Raw genomic sequence first — 25,720 nt, 5'->3', positions numbered from 1 at the left:
GACGACGGCGGCGGCAGCCACTTCCGGCTTCCTGGCCGTGGAGCGAGGCCTGATGTCGCAACGGAGCCGTCAAGCGGATTTTTACCAGCTCACGACAGGTAGGTGAAGGCCTAAGAGCACGCCTGTTATGTGTAAGTCAACGTCCAGCCTCCTTTGCCGCCATCTTTGTTGAGGGCACACAACGTGTAAGCCCAGATGGTCTTTCGGTGCAATTCCACTTTCTCCTCCACGCTTCACGTTCTCAAGCTATGCTGGAAAAGTATGAGAAAGAGACGGAGCCGAAGGGTGAACTTTACGCTGAAGCTTGTCGAGCGTCGCGCCGCTGACGTCACGACCGGCGTCTCCGCCATCTTAGTTGTGGCTTAAAGAGGTGGCGATTTCGGAAGTGCGGCGTGTGTGCTGCTGTGTAGATGCTGAGACTATGTGGGCTTGGCGTGGTGCTGAGCCTGGTCGCGGCGGCGGCGGCGGTCGTGGCCATGTGGTTGATGGACTGGTGGGGTCCCCGCCCTGGCCTTCGCCTCTTCGTACCCGAGGAGCTAGCCCGCTATCGCGGCGGCCCGGGAGACCCGGGTCTGTACTTGGCGTTGCTCGGCCGCGTCTACGACGTGTCCTCTGGCCGGAGGCACTACGAGCCTGGGGCGCACTATAGCGGCTTCGCAGGTATCAGCGAGGCTCTCACACCTTTTCCTCCCGCGCGGGGCCGTAGCCACCCGAGCGGCATGCGTTCGTCCATTGGTTTATTCATCCGCGCCCCGTCACCCCACGTTCCTGACTGCTGTGGCAGGAAGGACACGGCTGCACGATCCTGGTTTGCGCCCCGGGCGCAGCTATGCTAGTTAATATAGCCGCACGCTTTCTGTCCGCCGCTGTGTGTGACTGATTTGGAGAAAGATGTGTCTCGCTAGCTACTGCTTACATTCATTCAGAAGTCTACCTGGTCAATATAGCTACGGTGCTTTCCGTCACTTTAGACTGATCCGAGCTAACCTTTGCTTCGCCCATCCCGTTTCCCCTAAAAAAACAGTATTTGAGTCGGTTTCCCCTCCCCCCACTTTGGTTCTAGTAGATGCACTTGTCTGCTTTTCTGAAAAGATAGTGAAAAAGAACGGGGAGAATGAAGTTAGAACACAGGGAAGCAAGTAACTCTTAACCGTCTTTTTTAATACCTACGATAAGCCAGAAGTGGTGGTGTTTTGTGGTCCCAGCTATTGGAGTGGCTGAGATTCTTTGAGCTAGGAAGATCCATTGGGCCAGGAATTTGTGGCCAGGCTGGCTCAAAAACAAGACGAAACAAATCTTAGAATAAAATGGGGTATGTTTGCCCTCCTAAGAACATTTATCAAATTAACTTTATTCTGCTGCCCACCCTCCCCCTTTTAACAACTGAGGGGACAGAAAGATGTCATTTGACTAAAGTCCTTACAAGATATGGGTATAATGTCCAGCCTAGTAATTTTTATGGTCTTTAAATTTTATTTTATGTGTGAGTGTTTTACCTGCTTGTACATCTCGGAACCACCTGTGTGCCTGGTGCCCAGGGAAGCCAGGAGAGGCTTTCGAATCCCCTGTATCTGGAGGTGTGGATGGTTGTGATGTGCAATAGGGTGCTGGGAACCTGGGTCCTCTCGGGGAGCAACCCCTCCTCTTGACCACTGAGCCAACTCTCCAGCTCCCAAGCTAGTAATTTAAAAAATGTTGCTTTTCTAGCCGAGGAGACTACCTCTCACTGTTTGGGGAAGAAAAATGCAGGGCGAGCCTAAGGCTGGTGACTAGGTTGACAAAAATTTCAAACTTTCCACTGGTCATTTAGGAGAATTAGGAAGCTGCATTTAAATGCAAATCACTTCCTTCTCTCCAAACTTCAAACAGTCCAGAAGAGGAAGGGACCTACTCAGGGACATAGAGAGTCAGAAGCAAAGCTGGACTGGAATCCAGGCTTTTTTTCTTTTTCTTCTTGCCAGTTGACTGCACTTTAGGACACTGTCTTACCAACATCTGATAACCTCTGTCATGGATGTACGAACAGGTTTTGGCATGAACACTTCCACTTCAGGGAGGATCCTTACACAATATGTGCTGGTGTCTGTTGAGTTCTGTGTATACAATATTTGACCTCCATTGATTGACTGCTACTGTGGGTCCTACCTCGGCCAGGTGCTGAGAAATCCCAGATGTCTCTGACTGCCCACACAGGCTACTAGAGAAGCAGATTTGTTCATTTATGCAGTCAGTATTTATTTTTATTGAGATATAATTCACAGAAAACTTATTTTAAAGTGTACAAGTGTTTTTATGTATGCAAACATTACCACCATCGAATTTCAGAACATTTTGCCCATCCCCAAAGGAAACTACCCATTAGCAGCCCCTCTCCATTCTCTACCTCCCCACAGCCCCTGGCAATTCCTGTGTACATTCTGTTCCTACTGATTGCGCCTTCTGTAAGTAGAATCACACACCTCACACACGTTCTTTTTTGGTCTGGCTTTTACTCATCCGTAGTGTATCAGCATGTGGCCGATAGTTTTTTTTTTTTTTTTTTAAAGGATCAGGTCTTACTACATTGCCCTGGTTGGCCTGGAACTCATAAAGATTAAAGGCTTGCCACCACACTCTGCATTTATTCTTTTTTATGACCAAATAATAATTGCATGTTTAAATACTAAACTGCATTTGATAGACTTTTGGGTTATTTCCACTTTAAAATTTTTATTTGGTCAGTGTATATGCTCACAGTGTGTGTGCCACAGCTTGGACATACGGAGATGGGGAGAAAATTTGGAGTCAGTTCCCTCCTTGTTCTTGTCTCTCCCTAGCTGTGTATCTGAGGCTGGCTGGCCTGCAAGCGTCTAAGCTGATTCTTCTGCCTCTGCCCTTGCTGTGGGAGTGTAGGGATTACAGATGCACACCACTGCTTTTGGCTTTGATACCTTTGTTCCACTGATTAGACTCCAGTTGTCAGGCTCCTACAACCAGCATTTGTATCCACTTCACCATCTTGCTGGCCCTATTTCCACCTCTTATAGAGATCTCTAGTATTAAATTGGTGAATATGATGTCCGTTCCCCTAGTATTCATCTGGATGTGGATCTGCTGACTCATATGGTGATTGTTACCCTTTCATGTCTCTGTACCACTGTATATCCCCACAAGGAATGCATGTGAGTTTCAGTTTCTCCACACATCTGATTTGTTAAACTTGTTAAAAGTTTTGTTTTCTAATGTTAGGGATTGGATGCAGAGCGTCATACATGCTGGGTGTTTTTGACCTTTCTGTTCTTTGGCAGCTCCCAAATAAATCACACACGGAGGCTTGTTCTTAGTAATAAATGCCCGGCCTTAGCTTGGCTTGTTTCTTGCCAGGTTTTCTTAAATTATCCCATCTGTCTTTGGCCTTGGGGCTTTTATATTTCTCTACTCCTGTACACCTTTCCTTTCCTTCTTACTCTGTGCCTGGCTGTGTAGCTGGGTGGCTGGCCCCTGAAGTTCTGCTCTCCTTGTTCTCTTGTTCCTTCTTCTCTTGCTCCTCCTTGATCTCTCTTCTTCCCAGATTCTCCTTCTATTTATTCTCTCTGCCTGCCAACCCCACCCATCCTTTCTCCTGCTTCACTGTTGGCTGTTCAGCTCTTTATTAGACCATCAGGTGTTTTAGACAGGCACAGTAACACAGCTTCACAGAGTTAAACAAATGCAACATAAACAAGTACGACATATCTTTGCATCATTAAACAAGTGTTCCAGAGCGTAAACAAATGTAACACATCTTAAAGTAATATTCTCCAACAGCTAGGTGAGCATTTTATTGCTAAAATACATCCCCAGTTTCTCCTCCTACTTCATTTTTTAGGTGAAGTCTCCTATAGCCCAGGCAGTCCATGAATCCACAGCAATCCTGGCTCTTAATGTCTTTTTATTGTAGTGATCCTCCTGGGTGTAAAGCGCTGTCTCCTCTGTATGCCTCTCCATGCGGAGATGACGAGCATGCCCTGCTGTGTCTTTGTGTCTCCCTGGGTGCCAGGAATCCAAACTCAGGCCCTCCAATTTGCAAAGCAAGTACTTCATTGACCTAGCATCTCTTACTAAAGCCCAGTTTTGTGATATGTTTTTTAAGGGGAAAAGTAAGTTTACCAAAGCCTCTAACCTAGTCAGGGAGGAGGAAAGTGGAAGACAGCACCATGAGAAAGTGACTAGATAAGGTTGGTGGCAAATGCGACTGAGGTAAGGATTTTGGATATTCTCATAAGGCAAAGGGAGGCTCTGAGGATTTTGGCAGAAAATGACATGGTGATTTGTCTTTTTTGTTTGTTTTGGTTTTGGTTTTTGGAAACAGGGTTTTTCTGTGTAGCGTTGACTGTTCTGAAATTTGCTCTGTAGATCAGGCTGGTCTTGAACTCACAGAGATCCTCCTGCATCTGCTGAGTTACTAGGATTAAAAACATGTGCCACCACTGTCCAGCAACAAGGTTTTTTTTTTTTTGTTTTTTGGGTTTTTTTGTCTAGAGCCAGGTAAGATGGCATATGCCTTTAATCCCAGCACTCTGGTGGCAGAAACAAGCAGATCTGTGTTCAAAGCCACTCTGGTCTACAGAGCAAGTTCCAGGACAGCCAGGACTATACAGAGAAATACTGTCTTGAAAAAAACAAAATATAAAATATCAGTCTAGGGAGCTGGGCATGATGCCATGCACCTTTAATCCCAGTACTCAGAGACAGATAGGCCAGTATCTGAGTTCTAGGCCAGCCTGGTCTATATAGCAAGTTATAGGTCAGTCAGAGCTACATAACATAGTAAGATCCTGTCTCAAAAAACAAAACCAATAAAAAACAGTGTAGTTCTAGAGACTCACTCATCAGTTAAAAGTGCTTGCTGCTGTTCCAGAGCACCTGAATTCAGATCTTAGCACTGATGTTGGATGGCCCCCTCAAGTGTTTATGCACATAAACACAGACATGCATACACATGTGGCATACACACACACACACACACACACACACACACACACACGCACACAAAGTTTATAGCAATAAAATAAAATGCTAGTCTGAGTGTTACCTGAAGAATAGTTTGGTAGAATGAAATGTGGTCCCACTAGGGGTCCTCTGTGGTAGTTCACCTGAGAGATGATGGCATACTGGGTAGCAGGTAGAGACAAGTGAATGAATACAGGAACTATTTAGGAAGAAAATACTCTGGCACTAATTAGATGGGGGCATAAAAGAGGTATCAAGTCTGCATTTATAGATTGAGCAACTGGTGATAAGGAACACTAGAGGAGATTAAGTGACCATTTCCTGGGACTGATGACCAGTAGCTCAAAATAGGCTTTTGAACTTGTGATGGCAGTGAGACAGCTAAGTGACATTGAGTAGAAGTTGGATATACAGGTCTAGTGCTCAGGAAATGCCTGGGCTAAACATACAGCCTAGATGGAGGATCTGAAACCACACAGGTGGATAAGATGGTCAAGTGAGAAGGTGCAGATAATAACTGATCCCTAGGGCTAAGTAGACAGGTGCTGGGAAAACCAGGAGTGGAGTGTCATGGAAGCCAGAAGTTACCATTTTAAATTTATCAATTGAATATTATTGAAGTTAAATAAAAGCTGACGGGCTAGGTGTGGTGGTTCATGCCTTTATTCCCAGAACTTGGAAGGCAGGCAGATCTCAAAAAACCAAGTGGATGACAGTTACACCAAAAATTCTTGTTCCTGGTCCAAGAGGTCCCTGGGAGGCAGAAACAGGCAGATCTCTGTGAGTTAAGCCAGCCTAGTCTGTGAGTTCCTGGACAGCCAGGGCTACACAGAGAAACCCTGTCTTGAAAAAAAAAAGAAAGAAAGAAATTTTACTTCGTAAAATACTATGATTTGGGCTGGAGAGATGGCTCAGAGGTTAAGAGCACTGACTGCTCTTCCAGAGGTCCTGAGTTCAATTCCCAGCAACCACATGATGGCTCACAACCATCTGTAATGAGATCTGGTGCCCTCTTCTGACCTGTAGTCATACATGCTGTATACAAAATAAACAAATAAATCTTTAAAAAAAAATATGTGATTTATAACCAAATCTTTGGCAACTTCTTTCCTGAAGGCCGGGATGCATCTAGAGCGTTTGTGACAGGAGACTTTTCTGAAGCTGGACTCGTGGATGATGTAACTGGCTTGTCCTCCTCTGAGATACTGATACTTCAAAATTGGATTTCATTCTACGAGAAAAATTATGTATTTGTCGGTATGTAGTCCTTGACTGTAGATTTCAGTTGCTTATCTTGCCGTGTTTTTCAGGGTACCTGAATTCTTTAGGAACTGGGCTCAAGGTAAAAATTTGAAACCAGCCCCAGGTTTTTCACATTAGGTTCTTGCTGGTAGTGTAGGAGTAATCTGTAGGAGGCCAGCTCCCACCTTTTTCAGGGTTCCTATGAAGAGGAGACAGGAAAAAGGAATTTGTATATAGAAAGATAGCAGAAATGAGACAGACAGAAACACAGGATAGCTTTTGGAGGACCTGGCTCCTTCTGTCTCTTCAAATGGGCTTTTTATAACAATGCCAAGGGACAGGGCAAAAGACCCCCTTGCTAGATCAAAGCATACTGCAAAGCCAAGTGCAGACCCTTCCAAACACCTGGTAACCATGCCCGTGGTCCAGTCATTCCCCTATGTAGACCTGCTGGGTAAAGCAAGCTCGGATCTCACTAGGAAACCTCTGTGGGTCTCCACAGTAATCCTCAGAAGAAGATGAAATTGTGGATAGTCCTGGGAGAGGATTGCCAGGCCTTGTACTTTGATGTCAGTGGCCCCCAGTCAGTATCATCTGCGTTGGATATGAACAGCCAGCTCCAAGAGGCATCCGCCCTGTGGCTCCAGTACAGTTAGGAAGGCTTGAAGCCACTTGTGTGTGGTTCTGAGGCTTCCTTTTGATTGCTCTCTGATGAAGCAGACATCTTGAGTGAACTGTTTCTGAGATGGAAGATGTGCCAATCACACATTCATGTATTCATTCATTCAGGGTTTCATGCAGCCTGACTGGTCTCAAACTCACTATGTAGATGAGGCTAGCCTTGAATTCCTGATCCTACTGCCTCCATCTCATGTATTAATGCCAGTTGTGTGTGGTCCTGCACTTATTGCTTACTGGTGATACATGAGGGATGTAACTCTTAAATGAGCAGACAACTGACAGACAGTGATCACTACAGTCTTTCCTGAGCACTGAAATCTAAGATGGCTGAGGCCAGTCCTTTCATCTATGTGCAGCCCCACCTCTCATGGAGCCCCACGTGGGCTTGACTGGCTTCTTGTGGATACCAGTGTCCCTTTACCATTGGAATTTCCTGCCCCTAATGCCTCTAAAGGCTTGCTTTCCTTATTGCTTGGGCTTCTTATTCTGAGAACCATGATATTTTCCTTAACTCTTCTACTCAACATCCACTTGTTCAAGCTCTGATTTTATAAGATCTGAAGTGAGTGCCTTTCCATTCCATTCCTCTTTGCTCATCATCTTCGTCCATTGTTGACCTTCCTTATCCCACATCCATTCCTTTTCCCACAGTTAGCATACCCTTAGTCTGCCCTACATGTCCCCAAGGTCACAACCATATATGTCCTCTCTACTCAGTGCACTTGTTTCTCCCTGTTCTCCAGGATGTTGCCAAGGGACGGTTGAAGTGTCGCTGATCTACTGAAGTCCTGCATGCTAGGCAAGCAGCCCTACGGACCAAGCTTCATCTCTAGCCCTAGCTTTTTAAATTCTGTTAGTTTGTTGGAAAGTCCCTGGTCACAGAGCCTTAAGTTGGTTGGCTGCTTGTAACTGGCTGGGGTTAGACTTTGTTTCTACTTCAGTCTTTATCAGAAATGATCGTATTCAGCTTCACTTATGCTCAGATGGGTCATAGTTATTCTGAGGCCTAGTTGGTGCTTTATGGTGAGGTTTTGTTTTATTTTTTTTTTTTTTCTTGATTTTTTGAAACAAGGTCTCATAGAACCCAGGCTGGCCTCAAACTTGTTGCATACTGATGTTGACATTGAAGTCCTGATCCTTCTGTTTCTTTTTTTTTTTTTTTTTTTTAAGATTTATTTATTTATTATGTATACAGAAGAGGGTGCCAGATCTCATTACAGATGGTTGTGAGCTGCCATGTGGTTGCTGGGAATTGAACTCAGGACCTCTGGAAGAGCAGTCGGTGCTCTTAACCTCTGAGCCATCTCTCCAGCCCCTGATCCTTCTGTTTTAATACCCCTAGTGTAGCAAGTATTCTTGTCAGACTATCTTTGGACCTCCAGCCCGCAAATAATGACCTGAAGACTTTTTATTAATTATGAAATGTTTGCCTTAGTTGAGGATTTTCCCCAACTAGCTCTTATAACTTAATTAACCCATTTTTTTTTAATCTACATTTTGCCACGTGGCTTGGTTACCTGTTCTTATTATGGCACATCCAGCTTGCTCTGAGTCTGCTGCTGAAATCTCAAACCTAGATTCCTCCTCCCAGTTTCTCTCTCTGTCCAGAAGTCCCGCCTATACCTCATGCCTAGCTATTGGCCATTCGGCTTTTTATTACACCAATAACAATACATCTTCACACAGTGTACAAATATTCCACAACACAGGAGTGTGTTCAGTGCAATTCCTGCCAAAGCTTTGGCATGAGGACCATCGAAGACTTTGGGGGACATCAGAGGATAAAGACAAATTTCCAAGGATAGTATTAACTTGGACACAGTTAAGAAGCTATCATTGTAGTTGTACAGCTGGACCTCAGGGGAAATAAGGCAGATTTTGTTGTGCTCTGGATACACATTTAGAGACCCAGATGGTAAACCTGTTCTCATAATACAGCATCTAAAACTCTGCCTCTGCTCCTGTTAGCCTCTTTTTGGATATTATGTCTCAACAAGATAGAATCATCCCATGCCATACAAAGCCCTCTGTACCAAAAATTTGGTTATAAGCCAACCTAAAGATGTCTAATCTGACACTAAGGTCATGATCTGTCATCTATTCATTTAACAAACATTTAAAACAGATGCTCTGAGCTGGACAGCAGTAGCACACACCTTTAATCCCAGCACTCAGGAGGCAGAGGCAGGCGGATCTCTGTGAGTTCGAGGCCAGCCTGGTCTACAGAGCAAGATTCAGGAAAGGCACCAAAACAATACAGAGAAACCCTGTCTTGGGAAAAAACAAAAACAAAAACAGATGCTCTGTATGAAGCTGTTTTGAGTACTGGGCCTCACGGGACACTTTCTGACTAAGCAGGCATCTCCACACAGGGCTGTGATGACAGGAAAACGGACCAGCAGAAGGAAGGGTGGCCATACTGAGATCTGGGGAGAGTGTAGCAGGCTGAGGGAGGAGTGGTGCCTGAGGTGGGTATCAGCAAGGCCTGCTCAGGTGCTACAGAAACCCTGTGCTGGAGCATGGGAAGGAGGAGCAGGTGGCTTAGGGAGAGGCAGAGTAGACAGCCGAACGGCTGGTGGGACTTGGACGCCTCGAGAGGAAGTTTGTGTGTTATTTGTGCTTTGAGTAGCTACCGGAGGTTTTAGTCAGGCATAGAGGTGACGTAGGATTCGTGTTGAAAAGAGTACTCAGCTGGGCGGTGGTGCTGCATGGCTTTAATCCCAGCACTTGGGAGGCAGAGGCAGGCGGATCTCTGCAAGTTTGAAGCCAGCCTGGTTTTACAGAGCGAGTTCCAGGACAGGCTCCAAAGCTACACAGAGAAACCCTGTCTCGAAAAACAAAAAAAGTACACAAGGGGCTGGAGAGCTAGATGTCTCAGTGGTTAAAAGCACTGGCTGCTCTTTCAGAGGACCAGATTCAGTTCCCAGTACCACATGGTAGCTCTCAATCATCTGTAATTCTGGTTCCAGGGGCTCTAACATGTAGTGTCCCTTCTGAGCTCCATGGGCACTGCATACATGTGGTGCACAGACATAGGTCCAGTCAAAACACTCATACACATAAAAAATATAAAAATAAAAAGAGCATCCAAATTAGGCCTATGATTCTAAAACTTGCAAAACTGAGACAGGAGAATCAAAAGCCTCAGGCTAGATACTGAGGCCTGTCTCGAAATAAATTAAAGGTTACTAGGTAAGGACATACCTTAGTGGCAGAACACCCACTCACCATGTTTGGAGCCCTAGTTGTGCTCTGAGCACTGGTGGGGTGGGGGGATGGAAATGCCCCAGATGCTTTGTGGAGGAAGTACTATAGGAAAGCCTGAGCTGCAGCAGAGGCCAACTGCAAGGTTGGATAAGGTGGCAGCAGTGGAAATGGACAGGAATGGACAATCAGAATATATTTCAGAACTGACAAGGTTTACCCATCAGCCATGAATGAAGGGAAGTACTTACCTGAATGTGAAGGAGTCAGGAGAGATCCACTGCTCTTGACATAGAAGGCCTGAGGAAGGTACTAGTTTCTGTTGCTGAGATAAATTGCCAGGACCAAGGCAGCTTTATTTGGGCTTAATGGTTCCAGAAAGAAAGTCTGTAATGTCAAGGGAAGCATGGCAGCAGGCAGTTCATCAGGAAGCTGAGAGATCACTTCTCTAAGTATAATCACAAAGCAGAGAGGATGTGAAGGGAAGGGCAGCAAGGCTATAAATGCTCAAGTCTCTGCCCTCAGTGACCTACTTCCTTCAGTGAGTCTGCACTACCCCCCTAATGGCACCACCATCTAGGAATCAAGTGTTCAAGTGCCTGAGCCTATAGAGGACATTCCTAATTGAAAACCACAGGAAAGTTGGCCAGGGAGTGGGACCTGAGAGTATGAACGAAGTCTAAGACTTTCCATTGGAACCTAAATTCAGCTCAGTTCTCAGACTGACTGGAGAGGTTGGACCCACGCTACCTCCTAGTTGATCACACCTCCCTGAAGTGTTTTCTGGGGCTTCCTCTCCGTCTAGTAAGGTGGTACCTTTTAAGACCTCAGGCCTTGGACACAGCAAGCTGTGGTACTTAAAGAACTAAACCTTTTTTGTACTGGCCTGTAGGCTGCAACCAACTGGTAGTTGCTTTCATAGCTTAAATATTAAGAAAATTTGAAAGCCATTTTAAAAACTATTCTCCACTCTCTTATGTCCACCAAGGACTTGAGAAGAAAGTGGTGGAGGAGAAAGCATGGGCTCTGAGCTGGTCTAACTAACTAACTAGTTCTGTAAGACAAAGTAATTGGACATGGACCCAAAAAAATGTGGGCTAATAAACTGTATGTTCACTCAACATTACTAAATACTCAGTGTTCCCCCAAGCACTACAGAGCATTGATAAATGTGTCACACACATTCTGTTTTCAGGGAACTGATGTTGTCTGGAGGTGATAAAAATGTGATCATTTCCATGTTGGCAGCTAGCTGACTCTTTAGCCCCAGCTAACCAGAATCACAGATTCTAAACTCAAAATAGCAAATGGCGCTGATAGAGTCTTTAAGTGATTTCAGACATCCTCTGGAATTTCACAAGCCAGGCCTCCATCATTTGCATCTCTGAACACTCTTATCTTCCGTTCGCCTCCCATAGAACAGCTTATCAAGCTTTGAACACTCCGTGACTTTTCTAGCCCAAAGTTCCAAAGTCCTTCTACAATCCTCCCCAAAACAACTGGCCAGGTGTGTCACAGCAGTATCTGGTGATTTTGGTGCCAGTTTCTGTTGTAGGGTTTCTATTGAGGTGCCGAAACACCATGCCCACAAGGAACTTGGGGAGAAAAGGGTTTGCCTTACCCTCTCTGCTGCTCTGCCCTTTTCCTTGTTATCTCAGGGAGACTGGTTGGAAGGTTCTACGGAGAGGATGGGCTGCCCACTCCAGAACTAACCCAGGTGGAGGCCATGGTGGCCAAAGGCGCGGAGGCGAGTGAACAGCAACAGAAAGAAAAGCGTAGGTTCCCTCCGTGCAATGCCGAGTGGAGCTCTGCTAAGGGGAGCCGGGTCTGGTGCTCCCAGAAGAGGTAAGCAGCCTTCCCGTCTCCTCCGCACCTCTCCTGAATCCAGCTTCTAAGCCATCCTTTTATTATCTATTTATTTGTTATTCAGGAAATCCACACCTGACTGCTAAGCTAGGGAGCTTACATGTGCTGCTGTACATGTTAGATCTTCTGAGTTATATTCATTTCCTTACTGTAATGAAAACACCTGAATGAAGCAATTTAAGGGGGGAAAGATTTAACCAATTTGAAGGTTGTAGAGGGTACAGTCCACCGTAGCAGAAAAGGCATGGTAGAGCAGCTTGGTGTGTGGCCGTGGAGGTGTGTAGCTACCAGTTCTCATATCATTACAGATGGGGAAGCTGAGGTCGTGCCAGAACCAGCAGCAGACACAACCTTTAAGGCCTGCCCCAGTGAGTTACTTCTAGCTGGGACTCGGGTACTTCTACAACCTCCCCAAACTGCTCTAGCATCTAGGGACCAAGTTTTTCAAATATACGGACCTGTTGGGGACATGTCATATTCAAACCACAAGATGGGCATTAAAGGAAAATCCTGATAGTAAGACCTTTAGTAACCGAAAGAAAACCTTAGGGTTGAGAAAGGCCTGAGACCTGGGCTTCTTCCTCCCCTCTCAGTCTCCCAGAGATCCTGCTAAAGGAGAAATACTGCTCTGGGAATTCGATGGCACAGGTACTATTTCTTTTTTAAAATTCATTTTACTTTGTGTGTATTGGGAGTGTTTGTGTATGTATGTATATGTAGGGCCTGCAGAGGTCAGAAGAGGACATTGAATTTCCTGGGACTAGAGTTATAGGCAGTTGTGAATGGCCATGTGGATACTGAGAACCTAACCCAATGCTCTGCAAAAGTAGCAAGTGCTCTTAACTGCTGAGCCATCTCTCCAGCCCATAAAGTTTCATGATTTTCTTTTCTTTTTAATTTTTATTTTTAAGTGTGTATATACAGGGTTGGAGAGATGGCTTAATGGTCAAGGGCACTTGTGTCTCTTACAGAGAGATTCAGTACCCACTTGGTGGCTCACAACCATTTATAACTCCAGTTCCAGGGGATCTGATGCCCTCTTTGGACTTCTGCAGGCACCAGGAACACATATGGTACGCATATATACACACAGATAAAGCACTCATACATATAAAATTTTTAAAAAAGTCATGTGAATGTAAATGCCCAAGAGTCCAAAGGTCTTGGGTCCCCTGGAACTGGAGTTAGAGAATGTTGTGAGCTATCAGTGTGCGTGCAGGGACCCAAACTCCAGAGGAGCAATATGTGCTCTTAACAGCTGGGCTTTCTCTAGCTCGGGTACTACTTCTTGACTACTTCTGCCTGTTCAGCCAGAGATGATTTTCAGTTTCCTGTTTGTCAGCACAGATTACTCCCACCCGCCCGCCCGCCCGCAGGAGAGTGGGGTGGGAGGTGGACCCATTCTTTGGTGCCCTCAGGTACTGTTTTATTTGTATTTTCTCTGCAACACAATCTCATGTGGAGATCCTAGATCGACCTCGAACTCTCTGTTCAAGGATAACCTTGACCTTCTGATCCTTCTGTCTCTCCTGAGACCAGGAATTAGCAGCATCCACCACCGTCATGCTGGGTTTATGTAGTGCTAGCGATGGCTTGACCCCAGGGCTTTGTGCAAGCTCTGCCAATTGAGCGACATCCCCAGATGTTTGTAAAGCACTGTGGTGGCTGGAGTGTAGCTTAATGGTGGAGCGCTTGCTGGAACATGGCCCTGGGTTCAGTCTTAGCACTGTTACAAGCAAGGCAACAAACCATAAAAAACCAAAACATAAAAGCCCTAGTACCCTGAGCATTTCCGGGAAGCGCAGGCTGCATAGAAGTCTCTTCCTGCACGAGCACAGCGCCGTGAGAGGGGCTGCTATGGTGGTGCCATAGAAGTGATTGCAGACGTGGTTTTGTCTGCTGTAACCGCCTGGTCAGCCACACTCAGACTTCAGCTCTGCTCTCTCACATCTCCCTTAGCTCTGCTGAGGTGACAGTGGAGAACAGAACTAGACAAAGCTCCTAGATGCAAAGGATCAAACCAACAGTCAAGCTCTTCCTGAGAAGGACTGGGAAGAGGGGCCACACTCCTGTGTGCTAAGCTGTGTAGGGCTGCCTTTTTTTGTTTGTTTGTTTGTTTGTTTGTTTGTTTGTTGAAGATAGGATTTCTTTTTGTAATAGTCCTGACTGTCCTTGAACACTCTGTAGACCAGTACTGGGATTAAAGGCATGTGCCACCGCCACCACCACCACCGCCACCGCCACCAGCACCAGGTAGAGCTGCCTTCTTCCCCCAGGGATCTATCTATCCATTGAGTAGACAGAGCAAACAGCCAAAGCCACCGGCTTTCCCCGGGGGAAGCCACTGCACCATCCTCTCTGCTTTACTTTCGGGCAGTAAGGTGAGGGTTCAAGAAGGAAAACTTTGAGAGACATGGCTTTTATGGCACCATTGGAGCCTGGTCTCCCTCCTAATAGGACAGTCTGAGACCTGGCTGTCCTTCTTGCGACACAATCTTGGATATAGGTAGACTCAGAAGGCACTGGTGACATAGGAGGAGCTAGAAGCCTGTGGTGTTCAATTAGATGCCTCCTGTACCCCCTGAGAGCCTCCCCTCCCCCAGATGCTTCTGTCTCATGAACTTTCTTGCATTCAGGACTGAGTTGCTCAGGCCCTGTCTCCCACAGAGTCCTTCCGGCTGTTCCTGAGCCTCACCCACAGCCTCACCCGGTGTAGTTTGACTCACCCGGTGACTTGAGTACCTCTGAAAGGAGCCCTGTGATCAGGGACCAGGTGTAGAGCAAGGGTTCCTGGTGGGGTGGACAGCTGGACTGAGAAAGGAGTCATTTTGGTGCCTAAGCAGCTCTGCTCATGGATAAGATACAAGTAAAATGGTTTCTAACAGTGCCAGCTCCTCTAGCAACCTGTGATCCTGGTCCCGAGCACGGGAGCCCAGGGTCAGTTTCATAACTGTCACTCTCCTTCAGCAAGGCCTCTGAGTCTGCTACCTATCAAATGCAGTACCCTGAAGTAAGTTAGGTTCTTCTGCCCAAGATAGGAGGTTGCCATGGTATGCTGGGCCAGAGTGGAATCATCCTTCCCTGCAACCCAGCAGTCTCAGGAGTTGGAGCCATGCAGGGCCGGCACAGCTTGCTGCCACACTAATACCAAAGCCCACCCACCCAAGTTCAAGCCCAAAGATGAAGATGCTGCTCAGCATGGATGGGAAGGACAGAGGACCAGGGCTGCTCACTGGCTTGTCAGGAAGACCTCTCAGTCACTAGCACCAGCTCAGGGGAGTGGCACTGCTGCTGCTTGGGAAAGAAGAGGGGGTGGGGCAAGGGCCCAGGGCAGGGACAAAGAAGAGGGGGTGGGGCAAGGGCCCAGGGCAGGGACAAAGAAGAGGGGGTGGGGCAAGGGCCCAGGGCAAGGGACATGGATGCTGGCTTCCTCCTGGAGACAGGAGTATTAGTATTGTGTGTGGAAAGCCTGAGGAATAGGAGAGCTTGTAGCCAGCTTGAGATAGGAAGTAGAATGAAGGGCTGCTTCTTTTCATAACACCCTGCAAGCCCTCCTCTTGCCCCGGGGGCTTGTGAATTCATGCTTTTAAGAAGTCTTCTTTCTCTTTTTCCTAGTGGAGGTGTGAACAGAGACTGGACTGGTGTCCCCAGGAAGCTGTATAAGCCAGGGGCCAAGGAGCCCCACTGTGTGTGTGTGAGAACAACTGGCCCCTCTAGTGACCAGCAAGACAACTCTAGACACCTAAATCGTGGGGACTTGGACAACCCCAACTTGGAAGAATACCCAGGCTGCTCACCTCTGGCCATCGAGTGTTCCTTCCCACCCTAAGATGGTGTCCTGTATGTTGATGACACATGGAGAACCTTCCCTAGATCTCCAGAAAGCCCTTAATATTTATGCTCTAGGAGGCTCCTGGCAGGAAAACAGGAGGGTCAAGGACTCCACCCTCACCCTGCAAATGTGTGTCACAATTCTGTTGGCTGAGACAGGAGCATGATAACCTACCTGGTATGGTCAGTTTGTTTGACACTGTTTGGAACCTTGGTCCCCTGTCATCTTCCTTCAGAGCCTGCAGTCATTCATGAACACAGTGATCAACGTAGAGCTGCCTGGAGAAAGTCTGTGAGCTCCAGCAAGGGACTTCCCACAGACTCATTGCTGCCCTAAACAGAGCTTGGGCTCTGCCATCATGCCAGTCCTGCTGAGACTTGGAGCAGTAGCAGAACAAGACTGTGGCTCTCAGCAGAGAAGCAGGCATTTCCCAAGAAGCCTCAGATCTTGCAGAATCAAGGTAACTGTTCTAAGTCACAAGGTAATTGACTTAAGTTCCCAATGTCTGACTTTTGTGACATTTCTAAAACCTCTACTCCAAGGCAAACTTGAATTTTTTTATTTTTATTTTTATTATTTTATTTTTTTGGTTTTTCAAGACAGGGTTTCTCTGTGTTACAGCTCTAGCTGTCCTGGAACTCACGTTGTAGCCCAGGCTGGCCTCATACTCAGAGATCTGCCTGCCTCTGCCTCCTGAGTGCTGGGATTAAAGGCGTGTGCCACCACCGCCCAGCTGGCAAACTTGAATTTACTGACTCCATCAGAGCTGGGCTGGTACAGTGAGATGTGATAATAAAGACATTTTGGGCTGATTCTGGAATAGGAAAGCTTTTGCTCACACAGATGGAGCACACGCAGATTCCCCCTGCCCGAGTGTGCATTAAACAGCTCACTTCCCTATCATTAGTGAAATGTTGTCCCTGCCCCCCAGAAGTTTCTGTAACTACCCCACATGTTGAAGGGCTTCTGCCCCAGGTTTCTCAGCTCATTCCCTGCAGAATTCCCCTGCCTGCTCGGCAGGGGTCTGTTCTCACCTGCTTCTGGAGCTCTGGCTGTCCTGACATGGAACTCACAGGGATCCATCTGCCTGTGCTTGCTAATTCTTACCTATTTTGATCTCTGCTACTTTTTAAAAATTTACTTGGCTTTTTGAGACAGGATTCATGTATCCAGGCTAGCCTTGAACTCGGTAGGTAGGCATGTGGTACCATGCCCAGTTTATACAGTACTAGGGATTGAACCAGAGTTGTATGCATGCTAGGCAAGCACATTACCAACTGAGCTACATCCCTAGGCCCTTGATCTTCATTTGTCTTGACTATTGACCATGATGTCCTGCAAGGTCCCCATAAAGCCCTCACTTACTGCATTGATCCCACCAAAGCTCCTCCACGTCTCTAAAAGCTTCATCCCCAGGAACCTTCTCCTTGGCTTTTCTTTCTCCTACTTCAGGCAGCACACTGCTAGGCAGTATCCCCAGTCCAAAGGGCTCGATAATAAAGAAGTCTGTGAGCTCTTTCTGGAGGCACTGCAAATCCCACATTGCCTTTTTCTTTAGCATACATGATGTCTACATGTGCATGTATCGGTGAAATGTGACGTTAGATGTCTTCCTGTATTTCTCTCCACCTTCTATAAGACAAGGTCTCTCACTGAACCTGTAACTCTTATTTGACAAGACTAGTTGGCCAGCAAGTTCCAGGAATCTGTCACTTCCTTCCCAGTGCTAGGCTCCAGGTGTCTTATCATCATGACTGGCTTTTTACAGAGATCAAACTCCAGGCCTTCTGCTACTTTATCAACTGAATCATCTCCCCAGCCCTACAAACCCCACATTGCTAATGCCTTCATCCTCTCTGTCACCAGATGTCATAGTTAGCTTCAGCTGTCAACTTGACACAAACTTAAGAGTCACCTGGAAAGAGAATCTCAACTGAAGAATTGCCCAGATCACATTAGCCTGTGGCGTGTCTGTGAGGCATTTTCTTTCTTTCATTTGTTCTTAAAAAACAAATAAACAAAAAGCAATGTTTCTCTATGTAGCCCTGGCTGCCCTGGAACTTGCTGTGTGACCAGGCTGGCCTCAGACTCATCGAGATTCCATCTGCCTCTGCCTCTCAAGTGCTGGGATTAAAAGTATGAAGAAGCACCGTGACTAATCCCTTTATATCCCTGTGGGTGCACATGGGGACTAGGTTTTTTTTTTAAATTGCTAATTGAAGGCACATGGCAGGGGTGCGCACCAGTCTGCTGTGGGATGTGTCACCCCTGAGCAGGTGGGCCTGGTTGTACAAGAAAGGTAGCTGAAGCCAGGCATGGAGGTTCACACTTTTAATCCCAGCAGAGGCAGGTGGATCTCTGGCTTTGAGGCCAGTCTGTTCTACAAGAATGAGTTCCAGGACAGCCAGGGCTACACAGCAAGAAAAAGATGTCAGCTGAGCAAGTCAGCTAGCAGCATTGCTCCATAGTTTCTGCTGAAGTTTCACCCTCAGTGGTGAACTGTTACCTAGAAGTGTAAGATAAAATAAATTCTTTCCTCCCCAAGTTGGTTTTGGTCAGGACACCATATGACCACTACCACCATCCCTACTCCTCCCGGGGAGAAGCCTGGCAGGTGGTCGGAACTCCTGCCACCCGGCCAGTCTGTACCCTTGAGTCCTATCTGCTAGCTCTGTACCCTTGAGTCCTATCTGCTAGCTCTTCCTCTTTATCCCTCCTCCTTCTGGTCTGTTTTTAGGCTGGCAGATCTTGCTATTCCACTGGCTTCCCTGCTGTGGTAGGTCATCTTTCTTCATGATGATCAGGGTAGTCCCCACTTAAACCTCCCAGAGTGTCTTAGAGTTTCTATTGCTGTGAGAAACACCATGACCAAAAGGCAAGTTGGGGAGGAAAGGGTTTATTTTGCTTACACTTCAGTATTGTTTTTTATCACTGAAGGAAGTCAGGACAGGAACTCAAACAGAGCAAGAACCTGGAGGCAGGAGCTGATGCAGAGGCCATGGAAGGGAGCTGCTTACTGGCTTGCTCAGCTCACTTTCTTATAGAACCCAGGACCAGAAGCCCAGGGGTGGAACCACTCACCATGGGCTGAACCCTCCCCTACTGATCACTAAATGAGGAAATGCCTTACAGCTGGATCTCAAGGAAGCATTTCCTCAGCTGAGGCTCCTTCCCCTCTGAGGACTGACTCTAGCTTGTGTCAGGCTGACACACAAAACCACCCAGTACAGAGGGGCTCTATGGGGAGGATCTTTGAGGATCACATGCAGCACTGTGGCAGAGGGGTCCCCTGCATTGCCTGTCTAGCAGCTATTCCTTCCCTATGTGCCATGCATGCTCTCTGGTCTTGCTCTATGTAATCCCTACATGCAAACCCTTCCTTCTGGGGAATCTATCTCCCTCACTCCATTAGTCTCCTGTTTATTTTTCAACAGTCCTGTCTACAGAGGCCCTGCCTGAGTACCTTCATTAGCCATAGTCCCACAGAGTAGATTTCAACTCTTGCCCAGCTCTCCACCAGCACTTGGTTGCTCAACTCTTGTGGGCATGGTGGTGCAACCCTTGAATCCTAGAGGCAGAGCCAGGCAGATCTTTGAGACTAGCTTGATCTGAATAGCAAGTTCCCTACAGTCCAGGGCTATAGTGAGACCCCGCACCATCCCATCCCCACCCCCACAAAAAGTTTTACCCTCATGGGCTTGAATGATGAGTCCTGTCAGCCTCACACTGAACATACTGGACTGGACTGATTCATACATTCGTGGACCATGAGCATGATGTTTGCACTCCCAGGGCAGGAACTCACAGTGAACTAATCAAGGACCTTGTTCTGAATTCTAGACAGCCCTGAGCCTGGTTCCTGAGTGCTGGGATTAAAGGGGATGGGACATCCAAGTTCATAAGAAACCCCCACAGAATGAGCTAGATCACACAGCTAGTCTGAGTCTGGGTGGGCAAGCAAAAGGAAAGTGGGCTAGAGAAAAGAACACATTCGTCCAAGGAAGTATCTGGAAGACCCGCTCACCAGAATTTTTATTCCTTTTTCATGCTAGAGTTGAACAGCTTTATGGACCAGATTTTAATCTGCAGGCCACTAGACCTTCCTTGACATTCTCTGAAGCCCACAGTGCCAGCCCCCACCACCTTTTTCTTCATATTTGCCAGTGGTAAGCTCATCATGGGTGATTCCTTATGAAATAATGGAATAAAGGAGTCCAGGATTCTCTGGACAACTTCCACGGGCCAGACAGCTGAAACTCCATCAGCACTCACATGCATCATGGAAACTTGCACTTGGGAGGCAGGGAGAGTGCAGCAGCTGCTCACTCTACACAAAACACTTACTTTGTGACAGCTGCCAATATGTGTCACATAAAATAGAGAATTTGAAATGTAAAGGGTAGCTGCTCTAAATGTTTTTAAATATATTCTTTTTTATTACTTTGAGTACTTTGCCTGCATGTATATCTGTGTATCACATGTATGCCTGGTCCTTGAGGTTGTGAGTTTCCATGTGGGTGCTGGGAACGGAACCCAAGTCTTTTGTAACAATTGCTTTTAACTACTGAGCCTACTCTCCAGCCCTCATATCTTTAGTTCTTTGAAACAGGGTTTCTCTATGTAGCTCTGGCTGTCCTGGAACTAGCTCTGCAGACCAGGCTAGAAACAAACTCACAAAGATCCCCCTGCCTCTGTGATAACAAGTGTGTACCACCACTGCCTGGCTCAATTTTTTAGAATTTTTTTTTTTAATGTTCATTGGTACCTCTGGGTTAGAAGTAGCTATAACATAAACATCTTTAATTAAAGCTTCCACTTAAGAGTCACAATTTTGCCTCATTTTTATTATAAGGAATTATTACAGAAAATGAAAATATCAATATTTGAAAAATACATTCCATTACACAGACTCCAAAGAAACAATGCTGCTAAGCGCCATGGTCCCAGATGATGCTGTCATTCCCACACTGAGCACCACCAGAGTGGTTTGGAAGCCAAAGTGATCTATCCAAACATGTGCCTGCAGTTTTAAAGGCCCAGCTGCCGCCTTGTCCTTGGTCCTACAAGGATGTCACAGAACACCCAGCTCCACACGGCTCCCAAACAGGCAAGTCAGTAAGTCCAGCTGTCCCCAGACTCCCTTGCTATAGAAAACCAATGCTGTCAGGTGTAACAATTAATATATTATTTATGCCACACGAAAGAGGAACTGTATAGGCAGTGATCCTCCAGAGAAAGGCTTTAAGGCATCTTTGACATTGGGAATTTAACTATTTAGTTAACCAGTCACACACTCAGGTTTTCATTAGATCAGTTCTGTAGTGAGCATGGCTCAGAGGCCTTTGCTGAGCTGCTTCCTCTGTTGGGCTGGCAAGGGAACTCTTTGGCTTCAGGTGGCTCTAGGGGGCTGGACCTGAAGGAAGCCAGTGTTTGTGGGGGAGGCATACATTTACTTGTACATGATGCTATTGCTGCCTCTCAGGCCGAAGTATTTGGCAGTTCAGCCAAGTTCTTTTCTCCAGGTAAGGAAATCCTAGATGGAGGCTTTGCCCTCCACCCCTTGTCTGCGAACAAGCCTAGGGCTGGAACAGTTGAGTATGGGGGGCAGGCACGACTTGGGAAGGGCAGTGAGACCACACACCCAGTTCCCTGAAAGACCCATTCAAGGAAAAGGAGGAAGCTGACAGGTAGTCAAACAACTCAGGGCTCTGAGGTAGAGGATAAAACATCATGTGGACCCCACTCCTTGGAGAGACTATGGCAGGTGAACTGAGCAGTCTAATATTCAGCCTTGACTGAATTAGTTTTTGGGGTGGAATAGGCCCAGAACTAGTGTTGTAACACATCACTGAGTGAGACACCAGTGAAAGACAACTGGAAACAAGGGAGTCCTCAGTGTAGGCACTTAAGCTGGTGGGACATCGCTGTTAGAGGGTCATAGCAAACTAGTTTCAGCACATGGTTTGTACCTGTCTTTAAAAAAACACAAAAAGCCCTAATGATGCAGTACACAGTAAGACTGGAGCTGCATAAGAGGCAGTTAAACAGCTAGGCAAGCACAGCAGTGCTAACTGATGCAGCAATTGTGTTTCAGTGACGTTGATTCTTCCTGCTCTGCTCATTCACAACTGGCAACTTTTTGAATTAATAAAATGAAGTTTTGCTGCAAGTTGTCAAGGTATTGATTAAGACTGAACAAGAACAGCTAAGCAGTTCCATGGTGAAGTCTGGTCAGCATGGAGAGAGCACAGGAGAGACACAGGAAGTCTGGTCCTGGCCAGGGCAGTGCACAGCAGGAGTGTAGGGCAGGGAGCATGGCATGGTCGGGCTGTGGAAGGATGCCTGAGCCATGTCTACAGCATGGGTACCGATGCCCAAGTCACACAGCCTCTTTCCGCCATAGCTGGTCACTATGTTGACCTCTGAAGGAACAGAAGCTTGAACCCACATATTTTGGGGCATGATCTTCAGGTTTTAAGTACAGTTATAGGCAAAATTGTTACTGAAACTGGTGTTGTAGGGCAAGGACAAAATGGTCAGCTTCATCCTGATTTCCTATTTTCCCCTCTCCACTGTGATCATAAAAAAACAAGTTTATGTGTACCAACCACCTTGGTTCATAGCAGAACCATAATTACCTTCCTCATTAAAAAAAAATCATGGTACCAACTAAATTCTAGGTCTCTGTGATCCCTTTTAGGCAACAATAAATTGGAAACAGACCACATGCTTCCTTCATATAGTTGTTGGCCAAGACTGGCTAAATATTTCCATAAAAATTCCCTATGAAGTAAGTCACAGGCTGGGGGACAGTGGCACTCCTCCAAGTAACTCTTCCTTTCAACCCCTGCATACCAGCTAATATTAAACATATAAATCACACAAGTACTTTCAGGAAGTAGCACACTGGTTTCTCAGCACATTTTCTACGTATGTAGGCAGTTAAAGAGTCTAACTCTACAGAATGGAGGACATCCCACTAGCCAAGAAAGAGAGCAATGCCAAAAGAAGTCCCTTTATTCATACATCCGTACTCCATTAATGCAGATAATGGGGGGCTATCAACTGTCTCAAAAAGATCAGTGTGTGTGATGGACACTGTTAATCTCTGAGTGTAACTAGTGTTCATCTCAGAGTAGTTGTGTTTTTGTTTCTTTAAAAAAAAAAAAAGTGGTAGAACTTTCTCCTTCAGTGTGCAATATAATAAAATTGAAAAAAAATTAAATTCCAAGCCAGAAACAACCCAAAACACTGGCCAAACATTAAAAAGAAAGAGGCCCAGCATCCCAGGGTTAATACAGGCAGCAGGAAGAACCAACGCCCTGTGCTTCAGAGCCTTGCTCCACATTTCAGCCAGACTTCCAAAACAGGCTGCTCATAGTTTGGCCGGGCCTTGGCTGCTGGCTCTGATGGGCAGGGCACTACTCAGAACTGGCCCCAGCAGCACTCAGCATGCACGGCAAGCTTTTAGCAGGAAGGATGTGTCAGGGAGAGAGGACCTGGACTGAAGTCATACTCATCTTTCTCATCAGTATGAGTTTCTTCCTTCTTGGCAGTTTTCCCTTTAAGATCAGTGTGTGCTGAGGTTTAGTCCGAGCTGGCCATCAGAGTCACTATAGAAGGGATGTGAAGGGATTTTTGAGTTGGATTCACCAATGATGCAGCTTTAGAAAAAGTGCAGCACAGTCAAAGTGCATTTCTTCTACCACTCAAGTGGCAGCGACTGAGGACTCCACAGACAGGACGCAGCAAGACGAGAGAATGAGACAGCTGCTAGGTGTCAAGCTGCCACTGCACTCTGACACCCAGCAGTATCAACATTGGTAAAGCTTCAGTTGTTAAGGCCACAATTTTTCAGCTCTCATCTTTGAACCCTGTTTAGAAAGATTTCACCTTTTTAAAGGGGGCAGCTCACTAAAAAATACAGCTTAGCTTAAAAAAGAAAGAAAAGACTTGAGGGCAAGAGGTTCCTATTATCTTTATGAAAACACTGTGCATTAAAGGCCACAGCCGCGTAGAGGAGCCGCCACCCTAGAGTAATCAGCTCTGTCTGGCAGCTGCTCTCTACTCTGTCAGGCTCTGCCTCTGAGTCAGCCCAGGCAGGAAGACTGAATTCTCCGAGATGGACGCTATACTATCAGAAGGGAACATTGACTCCAAGTGTCCTTATGTGCTGCTAGCCGATGCCTATCACATGGGTCACCCAGGCTACACTGGCCTGGTCCAACCAGTGAGACATCTAGTGCAATAGACCACAGTTTGACACAGTCATACAGAATCGTCTGAAATGGGATCACACCAGGGTCTGTAATTGTTCCAGTCTTCTGCCACAGGAAGACAACTGCCAGCTCTTGCTCTGGGTAGGAGGCAGGCTGGTGAGTAGAGCAGCTGCTGGGGAGGTACCAGGGGATGCAGGCCTGGACCCTCCTGGGGCTCACTAGGAGACTCCACCCAGAGTCAGTACATCAAAGCAAATGTTGCAAACCCGCACAGGCTTGTTCAGGTCAAACTTTATAATAGGAATCTCCTTGGTTGAGCATTTATGGCAAAGAAGACGGCCGCAGTGACGACTGTGGAGGCAAAGAAAGAAGTGTGAGGAGCACTGAAAAGCAGATTGTTCCCAAATGGCCAGCGAAGCCAGTCTCTGACTGGCATCTGTGGCCAACTCTGCCAACTGCCAGCCAAATCACACCAAGTCCCATATCATATTTAGTTCTTAACAAAATACCAACTAGTAGCTAAGCTAAAGCAAACAGCAAGACTATAAGCTGCCCACCTTGCTAAGACTGCCGTCTAGTCCTTAGCACCCTGTGAGGCAGTGATGGAACCTTAGCACCCAGGAAAGCTGCAAGTCTGGGTGCTCCTGCTTTCCCTATTCTCCCTTCACAGTGGATCCTGCTCAGTTCTACCATCTCCTCATTCTGTCTGGTTAACTTCTGCCCAGGAGCGGCTCAGGCCCTGACGGGCTCATGGCTCACATCATGGACAAGTACGGAAGTGATGACACAGCTGAAGCTCCTGCTTCTCTGCAAATGGCGGTGGGGCCTTTCTTACCAGTGATGTTTGCGAGTTGTGACTCCAAACTTGGCAGTGCACTCATAGCAGTTGGAGCCGTCACACCACGGAGGCTCCTTGGAGAGCATATCTGTAACACACACAGAAGACTACTTGTTACCCAGTGATGTGCTGGACAGACTAGGCTGCAGAGGAGGAGCAGGACATTCCAACTGGTCAGGGGAAGCTTCCCAGAGGAGCCTGGAGAATCAGCATTTGCCAGGCATGCTGGAACAGAAGGAAACCCAGCTGGAGGTGTGAATCAGCGGCATGTGTGGGGTAACACACTATGAGAGCAGAGACCACACCACAGAAAAACTGCCAGGGGCTCAAGGGTTGGAAACAGTAGAGGGAATCACAACAAAGGAAACAAGGAAGAGGAATCTGAATTTAGGGGCTGTTTGAACAGACAAGTGGGACGTGAGAACAACAAAGAGACAAAGGGATCTCGGGGTTCTGGATAGCGGGATTCAGTCTGGTGGGACCAACAGAGAGATGGCCTGAAGAACAAACTAATGCAGAGAAGTTGTAGTTGCACTTTGTAAATTGGCAAAGTATCCTGGGCAGGGTGCTGCTGCTCTGTACAGAGAGGGGCAGCAAATGGGTTGAACACAGGGAGCTAGAATTGCCACAGGCACCTACTGAGTGCTGAAAAGGCTGACCAAGTGCATACCATAGGGACAACTAAGACTATATATAACAACACAAAGCTTTCTTTATAACGTAAATACGTAAGTAAGTATTAGTAGTAGGGTTGGAGAGATAGCTCAATGGTTAAGGACTCCAATACCAGGGGGTATGACACCCTCTGGTCTCTGAGGGCACCTACATGAAAGAGGTACATATAAACTCACACAGGTACACATACAT

General features: G+C 46.7%; 2 protein-coding genes across 3 annotated transcripts in view; one reads left to right on the top strand and one right to left on the bottom strand.

Annotated features, from left to right (window-relative positions):
* Nucleotides 1-156: 156 nt before the first annotated feature.
* LOC131917362 (neuferricin) lies at nt 157-25,720 on the top strand. 2 transcript variants are annotated; one of them, XR_009380664.1, is made up of 6 exons: nt 157-660; nt 6,088-6,228; nt 11,757-11,943; nt 15,580-16,256; nt 19,849-19,962; nt 20,705-25,720. XR_009380664.1 is itself a non-coding variant. In XM_059271135.1 (4 exons), the coding sequence occupies exons 1-4, from the start codon at nt 411-413 to the stop codon at nt 15,791-15,793; spliced, it is 792 nt and encodes a 263-aa protein (XP_059127118.1). In that variant the 5' UTR covers nt 157-410; the 3' UTR covers nt 15,794-16,883. The 2 variants fall into 2 exon arrangements, 1 of the variants encoding a protein (XP_059127118.1); XM_059271135.1 differs by lacking the exons at nt 19,849-19,962; nt 20,705-25,720 and having other exon boundaries at nt 15,580-16,883.
* Ankfy1 (ankyrin repeat and FYVE domain containing 1) overlaps nt 22,941-25,720 on the bottom strand; it is a 66,070-nt gene continuing 63,290 nt past the window's right edge. The window contains exons 24-25 of the mRNA XM_059271138.1: nt 24,851-24,941; nt 22,941-24,366 (exon numbers count right to left, since the gene is read on the bottom strand). Coding sequence (XP_059127121.1) covers nt 24,234-24,366; nt 24,851-24,941 — 224 coding nt within the window. The 3' untranslated portion in view covers nt 22,941-24,233. The remainder of the gene's footprint in view (nt 24,367-24,850; nt 24,942-25,720) is intronic.

This window comes from Peromyscus eremicus, chromosome 8a (assembly GCF_949786415.1).
Source record: "Peromyscus eremicus chromosome 8a, PerEre_H2_v1, whole genome shotgun sequence".
Taxonomy (NCBI): Eukaryota; Metazoa; Chordata; class Mammalia; order Rodentia; family Cricetidae; genus Peromyscus; species Peromyscus eremicus.
Note: the sequence above shows the minus strand (reverse complement) of the source record. Positions and strands in the feature narration are given on the sequence as shown.